At 45.8% G+C, this 13,953-nt stretch overlaps 1 protein-coding gene across 1 annotated transcript in view; it reads right to left on the reverse strand.

Moving 5' to 3' along the window:
* Window positions 1-4,371: 4,371 nt before the first annotated feature.
* LOC102447295 (dynein axonemal heavy chain 5-like) overlaps window positions 4,372-13,953 on the reverse strand; it is a 290,514-nt gene continuing 280,932 nt past the window's right edge. Inside the window, exons 76-77 of the mRNA XM_014581788.4 lie at window positions 7,342-7,563; window positions 4,372-5,128 (exon numbers count right to left, since the gene is read on the reverse strand). Of these exons, the coding sequence (XP_014437274.3) occupies window positions 4,910-5,128; window positions 7,342-7,563 (441 nt within the window). The 3' untranslated portion in view covers window positions 4,372-4,909. The remainder of the gene's footprint in view (window positions 5,129-7,341; window positions 7,564-13,953) is intronic.

Raw genomic sequence — 13,953 nt, forward strand, 5'->3', positions numbered from 1 at the left:
GCTTTTGCTACAGTCACCAACAATATTCTTGCCAGCAAGTTAAGGGAATATGGATTGGATAAATGGACTGTAAGAGGGATAGAAAGCTGGCTAGATCAGGGTTTCCCAAACTTTTTACTTTAGTTGGAGCCCGTTTTTTTTTTTCAGTACTGTTTTTTGAAGCCCAAAAATATAAACACATATAAAAAAAAGAATGAAAACTGAATACATTTTCAATGTTTCACGCAGCTGCATTCTCCACCCAGCCTGAGCCAGTGCTTGGGGGACCCGGCGCCGCATGGGCACTCCAGGAGGCGGGAGCAGGAGCAGATTGGGGGTAGGGTATCTGGCTAGGAGGAAGGGTGCATGGAGGGGTAGGGTTGTCAGGTGTCCGGTTTTGTACCAGACAGTCCGGTATTTGAGGGTTTTGTCCGGGAAACAAATTAAGAAATTACCAGACATATAAAATGTCTGGTATTTTCTAATTAGGTAAATTTTATTATTATTAGGTGTATCAGTCCTTAGCCACGAACTGCCTGGCTGGTAGATGTGCTCACGCTGCCTGAGTGTGTTTACCTGCCAGGCAGTTCACACAAGTGAGTCTGGTCGGGGCAAAATGGAATCCCCGGCCAGACTCACTCGTCTGCCAGGGTCTATAGGTGCCCAGGTCAGTCCTGCTCTCCCCACCTTCTCCTCCCGCTCTCCTCAGTCCAGTCCTGCTTCCAGCAGCTGGTTCCTTCTGCCCCCCACCAATCTCCCCCAGTCAGCCCTGCTCCCCCAACTACCTCCCCACCAGCCTTGCTGCCCCTGTCCAGCCCTGCTTCCCCCATCCTCCTCCCTGCCTAGCCCTGGTTCAGCTGCCTGCCCTCCCCAATCTCCACCAGACAGCCCCACTACCTTCAACCCTGCTTCTACTGCCTGCCCACCCTGATCTCCGTGGGACAGCCCTGCTTCCCGGAAGCTAGTTCCCCTCATCCCACCTCCTCTGTCCCCCTCCCGGTAGCCACACTGAGGCCTGGCATTTTTTTCCCCAGCCACAGCCCATTGTTTGGGAAACACTGGTCTAATGGATAAGGCATCAACCTCTGCAGTCTGTGGTTGTGAGTCCTTCTCCTCTGGAGCAGGCAGATTTGAACATGGGACTTCTGGAGCTTAGTATAGGAGCCTCTACAGCCTGAGCTATAAAGCCAGCTGGCTCTGAGCACCTGCTTTAGAGCAGGGCTACTAACATGCGGCCCCGCGAGTCGCATGCGGCCCGTAGTGCGGCTTGGGTTTACGCGGGACTCAACATGTGGCCTGCGGGTGGGAACCAAATAAAAAATGTAGTCAATACACTGGTCTTCTTTTGATATGCGTTTTACATAAAAATTGAATCACAGAGGCACAAAATGAGCTCTCTCAAACAGCAATCACGAAAAGAAAAGAATATGCAGTGTTGGGGGGAAAAATCAAAGGAAAGATAAACTGGGTGATTCTTTCATTATTCCCAGAGTCGTCCTTACCCATATGCACCGTTGCACAGGGCACCAGGAAATCTGGGGCACCACCTGCCTCTTCCTATCCCTGTTCTGTGACTCTGCTTCCTCCCAAGAGGCTCTAATTAACTTAAAAGTGAAAAAGTTTGCTAGATCTATTAGCAGAACGTTGAACCTGTGAAAGAGCCATGCAAGAGGTAATGAAGCCGTTCAACAGGCATTTGCCAATTCCAGGTATCTACTGTCAGTGTCTGAAGTTAGTGTGTTAGTTTACAGGGCCCGAATTTAAAAATTGTTTTAAAATACTTCATTAGTGTGTTGCTGAAGATTTAAAAAACTCATCTTTTAAAAAATCATTGTGTCCCCTGCTCCCAGCTGCCATCGGGCAAAGGGGCACCAGTTTAATGTTACTGTGTATAGCCTACGGATGACCCTGATTATTCCCTCAAGTTAGATGAACTCATGGACTGTCAGTGCTCATTAAAAGTGCTGTCATATGGGTGGAAATGGGGTCAATACTGCATTTTATTAATATCAGCAGAACTGACTTAAATGGGGCCTGTGTGTTGTGTGGTCTTGCCTTAATCTTTGTATTCATGCCCATCAGTGCGAAAGAAACTATTTGCAAGTGCAACCACAGTTAAGTTGTGGCCCTTGGCATGTGCTGTATCGGTGTGGCCCCCTGGGCTTCCAAAGTTGAGGAGCCCTGCTGTAGAGGTTCTTAGCTGTTGCTGTGGTGTAGTGCTACAGCATGGGACAGTGAACCATACTAGGTGTGTGGGTTACACTGGGCAGCCAACATCATTTTCCCGAGGGCTGGCGCTGGGGAATAATTTTTTTTAAAAGGGCTATTTAATTTCTAATTTCATTTTAACTCTGTAAAGCAAGGTGGGGGGGGGGGAGCTATAATTAGGATGAAATGCTTTATTGTTCTCATTACATGGAAATTCTATCCAATGATCACAATTGTTAGAAGCGATGTTTGTATAGCAAGACGCGAGCTTTTGAGCTGCGCAAAGAATGTTTCAAAGTACTCTTCATTTTAACAGTGTGTATTAGCAATAGTATTTTGAAGACTGTTGCAGCTCAGTAAGCTATCAAAGTTATTTACTTCTCACACAGAAAAAAATACTAATTGCTTGGACTGCAGCAGCTTTGTCCTGTTTAACATCCTCGCTGATCTTTTCCGTAGTATCCCAAAGAGTCAAAATGATGCTCTTAAAGCCTGAGCCTATATCACTTTCATACCCTGAAAGCCTATTGAAGTTAGTGGCTGCAAGCAGCTGCACTCCAGGTGGGAGGAGTGGTGAGCCTTTTGACAGTGTGGTCTCTTTTAGGTCTGTCGTCTCCTGGGAATTGTGTGCAGTGAGTTCTGTGCACAGATCAAGGGTAGCCTGTGACCCGTGAGGCACAGCCTGTCCTCTGTTTTCCAGGAACAAGTCTGACACTCGGTGCTAGCTGTGGAAGTGAATTTTACTCCTCCTGACAGTAAGAGTCCTGCAACTACTAAATATAAAATAAAACCAACTGTGTGAAAAGCTGAACCCTGTTTCTGGAGCAGTGGGCAGGCTCACTGTTTAAATGGGCAGAAAAATCAAAGGTATCTGCACAAAAACAGAGCGAGAGAAAGGAGGGAGAAGGAGATTGGCCCCAACAGTAATGCCTATTCCTTTGAGACGATCCTGGCAAAAAAAGTCATACCGCTTTTCTGCCAGTAGTAGCCTTGTTTTCAAACCAAGCTTAATTTACTCCCATCTTTGCTTTGCATGGAAGCTGCACACACTACTAATAAAAATAACAAACTCTGCAGCCATTTCTGGATGGAGTTTCTAGAATGCCAGCTGCTGTTCCTTTCATTTTTATCACAAATACTGGTGCAAAAAACAGGTATAAGACCAAGGAACCAGCAGCAACAAAGAGGCTAGAAAACTGCAACACTCTTCAGTGAAAACGCTCTCATGTGAGGTGAGCTTGCATTTCTGCGTGACCGCTATAACTACCACAGAAGAGGTAATGGTCAAGCAGCAGATGTGTCTATGTGTATGCACAATTATCCACTTTACATATGAAATCAGAAGTATCTGCATGCAAATTAAGCATGCCTTTTTTAGTGCATACATTTGATCTTATGGTACATGGCCTTTTAATTTTATTATTATAAAAGCAAGGAGACAATGGAAAAAAATGCACAAAAAAGAAAGGGAAAGAAAGGAAGTGGGTGGGGCAGGGTAGTGAAAGAACCTCACATCTCAGTTTCCAGTCACTAAGCATTAATCAAATGTTTCTAAAAATTAAAAACCAAATCTTTTTTTCATATTTTTCCAAAACGTTAGCTGCCAGCTCAGCCAAATGTCTCTCCCCAGAGGCAGCCTACACTGCCATCTGAGTTGTTTAAAGCAGTGATTGTAGCCAGAGAGCCAAACTTGCTGTGAGCTGGTGCATTTCCAAGATGATTGGCTATCGTGCCATCTTTCTTCAGTCATGCTGCAGCTGATGGCGCACTTGGAGCTGAAACATGACTGCATAATTATCAACCTCTGCCCTTGTCCCTGTTTGGATTGAGGGGCCAAAGCTCAGGTCCCTAGAGATGTTCTATTTAGAAGCAGAAATCAATGATGGAGATGGTATTTTCTTGGCTGCAGTCTTGTTTACAAGAAATATAAAAGAACAGGATTCTGTCTTCGCTTGCAGCCTCTTCAGACGGCACCAAACCCAGAATCTTCCTCTAGGCTTCTCCTGGCTCACTCTGTGCTTAAAGCAACTGCTTGGCTTTCTTCCTGCCTTTGAGGCTTGCTTGTTCTCTTTGTTCTGTGTACATGCACATGCAGCTTACCCAGCAAAATCCCTCTGCCCACAAAGCCTGGGCAGATTCCTGTTCCTCCCCCTCCCCCCCCCCCCCACACACTTTTGTCTTAGAGGGTAAAGGGGACTTGTGACTGACTTGTCCTGAAAGTTATGTTATTTGAAGCACGTATTCACACCCACTCTTATAATGGTTTGCGATCACTGCAATCACCAATGCCGGTCAGCACAACAGTGTTTTGACAAGGAAATAATATCTATAAGGAATCATTCTCCAATCTAGCTGGAACAATCGTTTCAAGCAAGAGGTATTTTAATGGAATATACATTTTGACAGTGCACTAGAGTATTTTAGTAGAATGAGCTAATTTATGCAGCAATGGGCATATATTAAATGCAACTAGACTTCACACCTATAATTGTTCTCCATGTCACAGATTTGAAGGTTCCCTGGCTGATGTTCCCAAATAAAACATGTTTAATGATTTCTGCTGTGAACAGATCACACAAATCAACACACAGATACAGCTGTCCCTACAAATATTATTTGCTATTGCCCATTTGTCTATGGAAAGACATATACACGGTTATGTAATAAAACTAAAGCCTGACAGCCCTTGGCCCAGCTCCTATTGGATCTTATTGCCACCGTGCTATTTGGAATCACAGAGTAGTGCAACTCCCCTCAGAGTCCAGTGGTCAGGGTTTTGCACTGTTTTCAAATATAAAGAGAAAATGTACGTCAGGTCCGTGCGTCGCGGTTTTTTGTAAACGGGACAGGAGTACAAGCCCCCTGGCTGTTTCTTTGAGTCCGGGGGTGCTGTGGTGCTGATAGCATACACGTGTACAACAGGAAGACTTGTGAAGAGCACCTATGGGGAACATTAACAAAAACAAACCACTCAGAGAGCCATTCCAGGGCCACTGAAACCCATGAACAATTTAACAAATGGTGGTCACAGACAACCGCACACTAGGGGACAGCCAGTCATGGAGCACTGCAGGGGCCACCAAGGGGAATGATGTGTGCACACGCGTGTACGCACACGCACACGCACACACACACACACACACACACGACTTTTTCTGCTGCTTCTGTGCTTACAGCAGTGCTGCTGGGAAGATGCTTTGCCAGACTGAGCAGGGGCAGCAGGGAGTATCAGCCTGATGCTGTTGCTTAGCCGGGCACTATCCCAAAATTATTTTCAGTCCAGTCAAAGCCCCAGGGTGTCTGTGGAGTTGGGAGGAGCTGGGAGGTAAAGGCAGTGAGGAGGGGGGGACCGGAAAAGAGCCAAGGAGCATGGGGAGAATGGGGGAGGGAGCCGTTTTCCTTTGCTTCCAGGTCTTTTCATTAGCTTTCCTCAGGCTTTCCCTTCCCTTCTCCCCTTTGCTAGTCAGCAATCATGGAGCTTCAAAGAGAAGCCGCCACTAGCAGCCCCACGTGCCTTAGCTGGTTTTGCTAGCAGTGGCACTTCAAAGAGCAAACAGGTGCCTGTTGGGTATTGATCCAAGCCAGATCTAAGTCCCTGAGATTTACCCCTCACTATAAATTACAGTTAACTATCTGACACAAAGATCCAGCTTGAGCACAGTCAGGCACAGGGTCTGCGGCACAACTGTATGGCATTGCTTGATTACAAGAAGATTATAAACAGTTGTTTCAGTCAGTCAGGAAAGGCACACACGGGGTACACCTCTTACCATGAACACAGAACGTCACAGTGGGCTGGCACAACCACAAAGGTTTCACCCAGTGGGAGGTGAAAGTGCTTTACCAAGCCCATCAATAATTCCCTAACCATGACTGCAATGTAGTTACCGCTGGCAACATTTCACAGAATACAGGAACCCTAGGGCTGCATCTAGACTGGCAAGATTTTGCACAAAATCTTGCCGCCTGTCTACACTGGCCGTGAGTATTTGTGCAAGAACATTGACTTTGTACTGTACAAAATCAGTGGTTCTTGCACAAATACTATGGTGCTCCCACTCAGGGATAAGCCCTCTTGCACAAGTATTCTTGCGCAAGATGCCAGTGTAGACAGGCAAGTTAATTTATTGCGCAAGAAAGCCCGATGGCTAAAGTGGCTATCGGAGCTTTCTTGGGCAAGAGAGCATCTACAGTGTCACGGATGCTTTTGCGCAAAAGCATCCGTGCCAGTGTAAACGCTCTCTGGTGCAAATACTTTTAACAGAAAAACTTTTCCGTTAAAAGTATTTGCGCAAAATCATGCCAGTCTAGATGCAGCCTAGGAGTCTGGGGTGGGAATTGAATAATACTACACACCGCTGATATCACAGAGGCAATTGTTTTAGATGAATGAGCTAACACATCTACTTGGGGAAAAAATGCCAAGGGTTTCTATGATTCCGATGGTTTGGTCCTCAGTGGCATCTATCATATCCTAGCCTGTTTTGCTTACAAGTTTTGATGGGCCCAGAGCTCGACGTGAGATGGATGCGGGCAGTGCTTTTTTTGTTAAAAAAAAAAAGAGGTGCCGGTACTCCAGGGGAAAAGTTGTTGAGCTCTGACTGGAGGTGCTGCTACTACATGTGGGCATTACTACTATATAGTGATGTGCCTGCGGCTCCCGGAAGCAGGGGAGTACGACTTTGGCCTGCCCCAGTTAGCCTGCCCCACGTGAGATTCTAAGATTCCTCTTCACAATGGAGTGTCATTGTTCTAACCCTTTCTCCACATTTATCCTTCCCTCCCTAGGCAGTCCTGGATCCAGCTTCCATGGCTGAGAGGGTGGCCCAGCCATGCACATGCCAAAGCGCCTCTGCCAGTTGAGAGGTGCTTGTGTGCTCGCCTTTTCTTCCAAAGCGCAGCACTTTGTGTGAAGTGTCCGTTACCTTTCTGGGGAGTGAAAGCTGAGGGGCTGCCTGCAAGCTTGGCTTTTGCACACTGAAAGGCATGAAGCTGCTATCAACCCATTCATGTCCCCCAGGTAGCACGGTATCCCACCAAACATATGTTGTGCAAACACTGCCTGCGTCACGCCGAACGTTTCCCTACCAACCGGGTTTCATTTAACATGCTGTAACCGTGCCACAGGCCCTTTGCTGACAGTCTGACACTCACCTTTGGCGCAGACTCTGTGAGCTTCATGTTCCTACGGTCCCAACCTGCTCCATCCAGAAAAAGGCCATAGATATACACCCCGCCAATGTCAGCAGGAGGAGGGCTGGTAATATCTTCTTTCATCATTCTAGTGACATCATTGTGTAAAATAACGCTGTCGAGGGCCCAGCCTTTGGCTAAATTCAAGCGTGTTGTTTCCTGCCGCATGGCCGTTAGGAATCCCTGTCATAAAACAATGTTAAATAGAGAGCTAAGAGGAAAGCTTGAGCTGTAGCCATTTCCCCAGTACTGTTTCTTACATAGTTATAAGCATGATTTAGAAGCACTGCATGCCATATGACATGTCATCCGCTTAGGAACTCAAGTGCACTAGTTAAACGAACTGCTTTCATTTATAATCACAGTGCTATGCACCATTATGTATTTGCTATTTGGATGCGGATGCCAAAAAGCCTCCAGCAGTTAAACTTAATTTAACATATCAGAAGTTATACCACTTAGCAGACATACTTTACAGCTACAGATACTTTGGACAGATGGAGGGAGATCTGACAAATATGCCAGATTAATTTAATGTGTTTGTGTCATTTCTGAACACAGGCAATTGGTGGGCCACAAATAATTTTAGTATTTCACTATCTGCTTTACAGCTTTGCTTTTCCAAGAATAATATCATTAGTCATTTACACTGCAAAAGTACTTCTCGTCCCACAAGGATGCCAAAGCACTTTACAAACTTGCATTTAAATACAAAGGAAGTTGGCACAGGATTCAAATCATCCCCTGCTGAAATGCAGCCCTCACCAGGGTGAAATGCAGTCCCTGCTTAATGGCGCGTGGCAAAGCTATACTACATTATTTTATTATATTTTATTCATTTGATGCTCATTTATACAGCACAGTAAATGAGGCAGCATTTAGAGACACCGTGAGATTCATTTCTGTCCCAAAGATCTATAATCTGAGACACAAGAAGAATAAAACAAAGGTTCAGGGAAGTGAGAGAGGGAGCCTGGGGAGAAGGAGGTTTCAAGACCAGATTTCAAGGAATAGAGGGAATGAGGCTTTGATGGACAGAAGTGGAAGACATGCCAGACAGAGCACTATAGGTATGAAACAAAGGATGGAATATAGAAAGGGGGTAAGACTAGCAGGCTGGGAGTTAGGGATGTTAGCAATTAATTTATTAGCCCCAGTGGGGGTTCTTGAGCATTCCAAAATTGGAATGCCGCGTGGACTGCAGGGCCAGTGGGAAGTCCCACTGACTCTGGGCTCTATGTGGGCGCTTGTACATTTCAGAGCTGGCATGCCACACGGAGCCTGGGGTCAGCTGGGGAGCCCCCAGCTGATCCCGGGCTCTGTGCAGTGCTGCCACTTTGAAGTATCCCCTTTCCCCCCCTTCTTACTGCCTCTGGGTATGTCTACACTACAAAGTTAGTTCAAACTAACAGACGTTAGTTCGAACTAACTTTAATAGGCGCTACACTAGCGCTCCGTTAGTTCGAATTTAATTCGAACTAACGGAGCGCTTAGTTCGAACTAGGAAAACCTCATTTTACGAGGATTAAGACTAGTTCGAACTAGCTAGTTCGAATTAAGGGCTGTGTAGCCCCTTAATTCGAACTAGTGGGAGGCTAGCCCTCCCCAGATTTCCCTGGTGGCCACTCTGGCCAACACCAGGGAAACTCGTCTGCCCCCCTCCCAGCCCCGGACCCCTTAAAGGGGCACGGGCTGGCTACGGTGCCCGTGCCAGGTGCAAGCCTGCCAGCACCCAGCCAGCAGACCCTGCACCTGGCATGGATCGAGCCACCCACCCGATGTCCCCCAGCCCTCCCCCTCTTCCCGGGACCAGGCTGGCGGCTCCCAGGAGCTTGCCCAGGACCGCAAGAGGCGGGCACCTGCCTGGGCTAGTGCAGACATCGTGGACCTCATCTATGATCTCCGCACTAGGCACAGGAAAGTGGCCGTCTAGGGCAGGAGAGCTGCCAGCCTGGCCACCCAGGAGCAGGTGTGCATGAAAATCAAGGTGGTCCACTGAGACCTCCGACCCTGAGCCCTGAGCTTACAATGGCAGTCCTAGGTCAGACCAAAGGTCCATCTAGCCCAGTAGCCTGTCTGCCGACAGCGGCCAACCCTAGGAACCTTGGAGGGGATGGACCGAAGACAGTGACCAAGCCATTTGTCTCGTGCCATCCCTCTCCAGCCTTCCACAAACCTTGGGCAGAGACACCACTCCTACCCCCTGGCTAATAGCACTCCATGGACCCAACCTCCATGACTTGATCTCACTTCCCTTTAAACTCTGTTCTAGTTCTAGCCTTCACAGCCTCCTGCAGCAAGGAGTTCCACAGGCTGACTCTTTGCTTTGTGAAGAACAACTTTCTGTTACTAGTTTGAAGCCTGCTACCCATTCCTTTCCTTTGGTGTCCTCTAGTCCTTCTTTATGGGAACTAATTAAGAACTTTTCTGTATGCACCCTCTCCACCCAACTCCTGCTTTTAGAGACCTCTATCCTGTCCCCCCTCCGTCTCCTCTTTTCTAAGCTGAAAAGTCCCAGTCTCTTTAGCCTCTCTTCATAGGGGACCTGTTTCCAACCCCTGATCATTGTAGTTGCCCTCCTCTCTCCCACCCTCTCTCTTCCCCTCTCCCATCTCCTTTTCCCAGTCTGCCCCAGTTTTGTTCAATAAAGACAGATTCCATTTTTGAACACAATTGTCCTTTATTTTGTACATCAAGAAGAGGGTCTAAGGAAGGGTAAGTGGAAGGAGGTGAGGGAGGAATGGGGTACGTGCCCCAGATGGGGAGGACTGGGCTGGCTCTGTGGGCTTCTGGGGGTGGAAGCTCTCCTGCAGCCCCCCAATTGCCCCCTCTCCTCAGATGGCAGCCTGTGGCAAGTGCAGCCGGTCTGATGGCCGAGTGTTGTGATGTGCCCAGTGTGGGTACTCCGGGCAATCCAAGCCAGGACTGCTTTGCAAGCAGGGCACCCCTGAGAACTGTCTGTCCGGGGTGGGGGTCGGGACCCTTTAAGCACAGCCCTCAGCTAGCCTGAGACAGCATCTCCACGCTCTAAGTCCTCCTCTGATGCCCTGCCGGCACTGCTTCCGGCCATCCTTAAGCCTGGTTCAGGGTCCACTTAATGTGGACATGCTAGTTCGAATTAGCAAAACGCTAATTCGAACTAGTTTTTTAGTCTGGATCCGTTAGTTCGAATTAGCTTAGTTCGAATTAACTAATTCGAACTAAGTTAGTTCGAATTAACGTTGTAGTGTAGACGTACCCTCTATCTGCTAGAGGCAGGAAAGGGGGGAGGAAGTGACTAGTCGACTATCCTGTTTACTATCTGATGACCATTTGCTTATCAGATAGTTGACTAGTCGACTAGTCCTTAACATGCCTATTGGGAGTGTCAGTCAGGGAGAGGAAACGAGGCCATCATGGAATTGGAAGCAATGAAAGATCTTCACTGGGAGTTCTAGAAACTGTTGGGTGACCTGGCCCATGATTATTATTCACTATTGGCAGCTGAAAGCTCTAGCTGGTGCACAGGTGTCAGTTGTAAAGCCGTGTGTACAAAAAAATCAAATGTGGCTGAGATGCTAAAAACTGGATTGGAACAGATTCCAAATCCCAGTGATTATTGAACTTGGCACTTGTCTAGAAAAAAAAGACTCTTGTAGCTGTAAACATCACTTCACACTGGCTGTGTCTAGACCAAACCTCTCTGTCGACCGAGAGATGTAGATTAGGCACGTCAAAATTGCTAATGAAGCAGGGATTTAAACAGCCCACGCTTCATTAGCATAAACATGGCCACTGCTTTTTTCTAAACGGAGCTTTTGTGAAAAAAGAAAAACAGCAGTCTAGACACGGATCTGTCGAAAATACACTCTTTTTCGACAGATCCTCTAAACCTCGTCTTTTGAGGAATACAGGATCTGTCAAAAAAGGGTTTATTTTCGACTGATCCGCGTCTAGACCAGCTTTTTTTCAAAAAAAGCTCCATTTCGGAAAAAAGCGGCGGCCATGTTTATGCTAATGAGGCCCGGGTTATTTAAATCCCTGCTTCATTAGCAATTTCGATGTGCTTGGTTTGCAGCCCTCTGTCGACAGAGGGATGCAGTCTAGACATAGTCACTGAGTCAACAGACACTCTAGTCTTCAGAGTGATGTTTGAAGTGATGGTGAACACTGGCTGGGCTGCGTGTGAGGTACTATGTGAGGATTTGTACAAGAGGTAAATGGAGGTATTATAGTGATGCACTATGTTTGATGTGGATTGTTGTGTGTGCTGGCTGTGTTGGTTTGTGTTTAGGGAGTGTTACACTGCCAGGTTTGGACTGTTACTCTTTAAATTGTGGTGCAGTAGATCACATTGAGCCCTATGCTTGGTCCTGCTTCCAAAGAAAGAAATCATCAGCATCTTGGTTCAAACAGGTACGGAAGCCACCTGTCTGTGAGTACTGGGGGGAATAGAGCACATAAGAGGTATGGCTGCAGGCCTTTTCACATTAATCATGGATTCCTTATTCCTAGTGCCAGTTCCTAGCTTTGATAAAGCTGGAAGGTTGGGAGATGGCCTCGCAAGCTATCCCCATAAAACCCCTTAGCATCAGCACATGGAAGAAATGGGCCTAAAACTGTGACTTCTTCAATAGCTTTGGCAGTTCCTGCTGCTATGCACAACAGAATCAAGCTTCAGGAGTCAACTAAATCAATTATGTGCAGCACAATCAGACCATACAATGATGGTCCTTCCATACACCAAAGACAGGTGGTGGAGGAGGGAAGAGTCAGATGATAAAAATGTAAGTCCGTTTCTGCAGCAAGGTCAATATCTGAGGTCTGGCCTGGTCATTGAAAGCTGTTGGAAAGACAACTCTCCTGGTTGAAACCCATAAAACTAAAAGCCAAGTATCCTTATTTGGAAGGCCCCAAAGAGGTACCATATTCCAGATAAACTAAGAAAGCACAGAGAAGAGCTACATAGAAAGGGGAGGATGGTAAGTAAAAAGATAAGTAGAAAGTGGTTCAAATACTTGGCAAACAAAGAAATAGTGATAACAACAAATACAATAATAAAAAATAACTCTTAATCATAAGAACGGAAGGATAGCCATCCATTAGGAACAACCTGAAACAGAAGGCAGAGACTGGCTATTATCACAAAGATGGCAGGATCTGTTCATTGTCTACATTGGGGTTCATAACACTGATCGGTGCACTGGAAAGAATCCTAGTCAATGGAAGAAATGGGCTGAGACTGAAAGGACTGGCTGCACGATTCTACCATTACTGACGGTGAAGCAAGAGGAATCAGGTGCACATCAGTGTAATATAGTAGTGGGTTCCGTTATCCTGCTTTTCTCTCTCTCTTGTAACACAATTGACATTCTCATGGTGTTTTGTTTCAGTTTCTAGTGGTCTATTAAATTTTCATTCAGATTTTGAATTAGGGCAAGATATTTAATCACACACATCTGCATGCCTTTCAGCATATTCACTAGAGGCTGCTGATGTGAATAGGAGTTTTGTTTTCTTTCCCTTCCAAGAACTAATGCAATCTAACTTTGAGTCTTTAGATGTGGAGAAACAAGACAACTAGGGAATCTGATGTGATAGAGGGTAGTCAATTACACTTAATGTTATAATAAACATGTTTTCCTCTTCACCTCACTCAGCTAATGTGGGAGGCCACCCATTATGATTTATTTCATATTTCTCAACTATGCCTGCAAAACATTACGTTACTGCAGAAATAAGTGTGCATTGGTGAATGGGCAGAAGAACCCTTTCCAGAACACTAAGATCCTGCTGCAGCAGAAAGCAGTGCTTGGGTATTTTTGATCACTCACATTATAACTGATTTATTTTAAACACAAAAATAAATCAGAGCCATCATACTAGCTTGTATTGAAAGTGCACTAAAGCAAGGGTACTGCTTTTCTAGCTGTAGCCTAGAGGCGTAAAGATGTGTGAAAGGTGCCAACATTTTGTAAACTCTCTCTTAAACACATTTTCTCAGACTTCTCAAAAAGATGTAGTGCTAAATTAATTCATGGGATGGGTGAGGGTTCAGGTCAGGTCTCATTTTACTTAAGCCGGTTTGCTGGGCTCAATGCAGACACAAAAGAAAAGTGTAGCTACAAAAGGAAAGTGTAGATTCAAAGGAACTGGGTTTCTTTCACATATTGGCCTGATCCTGGTCACAGCTATATAATTCAGAAGTCTCCATGAAGTCACTGAAATTACCTTAGTTTAGAACCAGTGTAAGTCATAACAGAATTGGGCCCTCTATTTTTAATACAAGAGCATACTATCATTGCCTTCATCAATACACTGATGCAAAGAGAAGAGAGAAGTCTATACAGAGGGGGATAAGGCATACACTTTTGAGCTATACAAATGAGAGGTATTCTTGACTATTTTATAAGTTATTAAAAAGCCAGTTTTGGCAGTAATATTAATTCTTTATCCCTTTGAGCCCATTTTTGTAGCTGGGAATTCATTTTCTAAATCTCGGATCCCTATAATACTGATTTTTTTAAATGAATAACTATGTTATTCATTCTAATTTAAATGCTGTGACACACTAGAATTTAGCAGGATGCCTGC

Source organism: Pelodiscus sinensis, chromosome 2 (genome assembly GCF_052426305.1).
Source record: "Pelodiscus sinensis isolate ZL-2025 chromosome 2, ASM5242630v1, whole genome shotgun sequence".
NCBI lineage: Eukaryota > Metazoa > Chordata > Testudines > Trionychidae > Pelodiscus > Pelodiscus sinensis.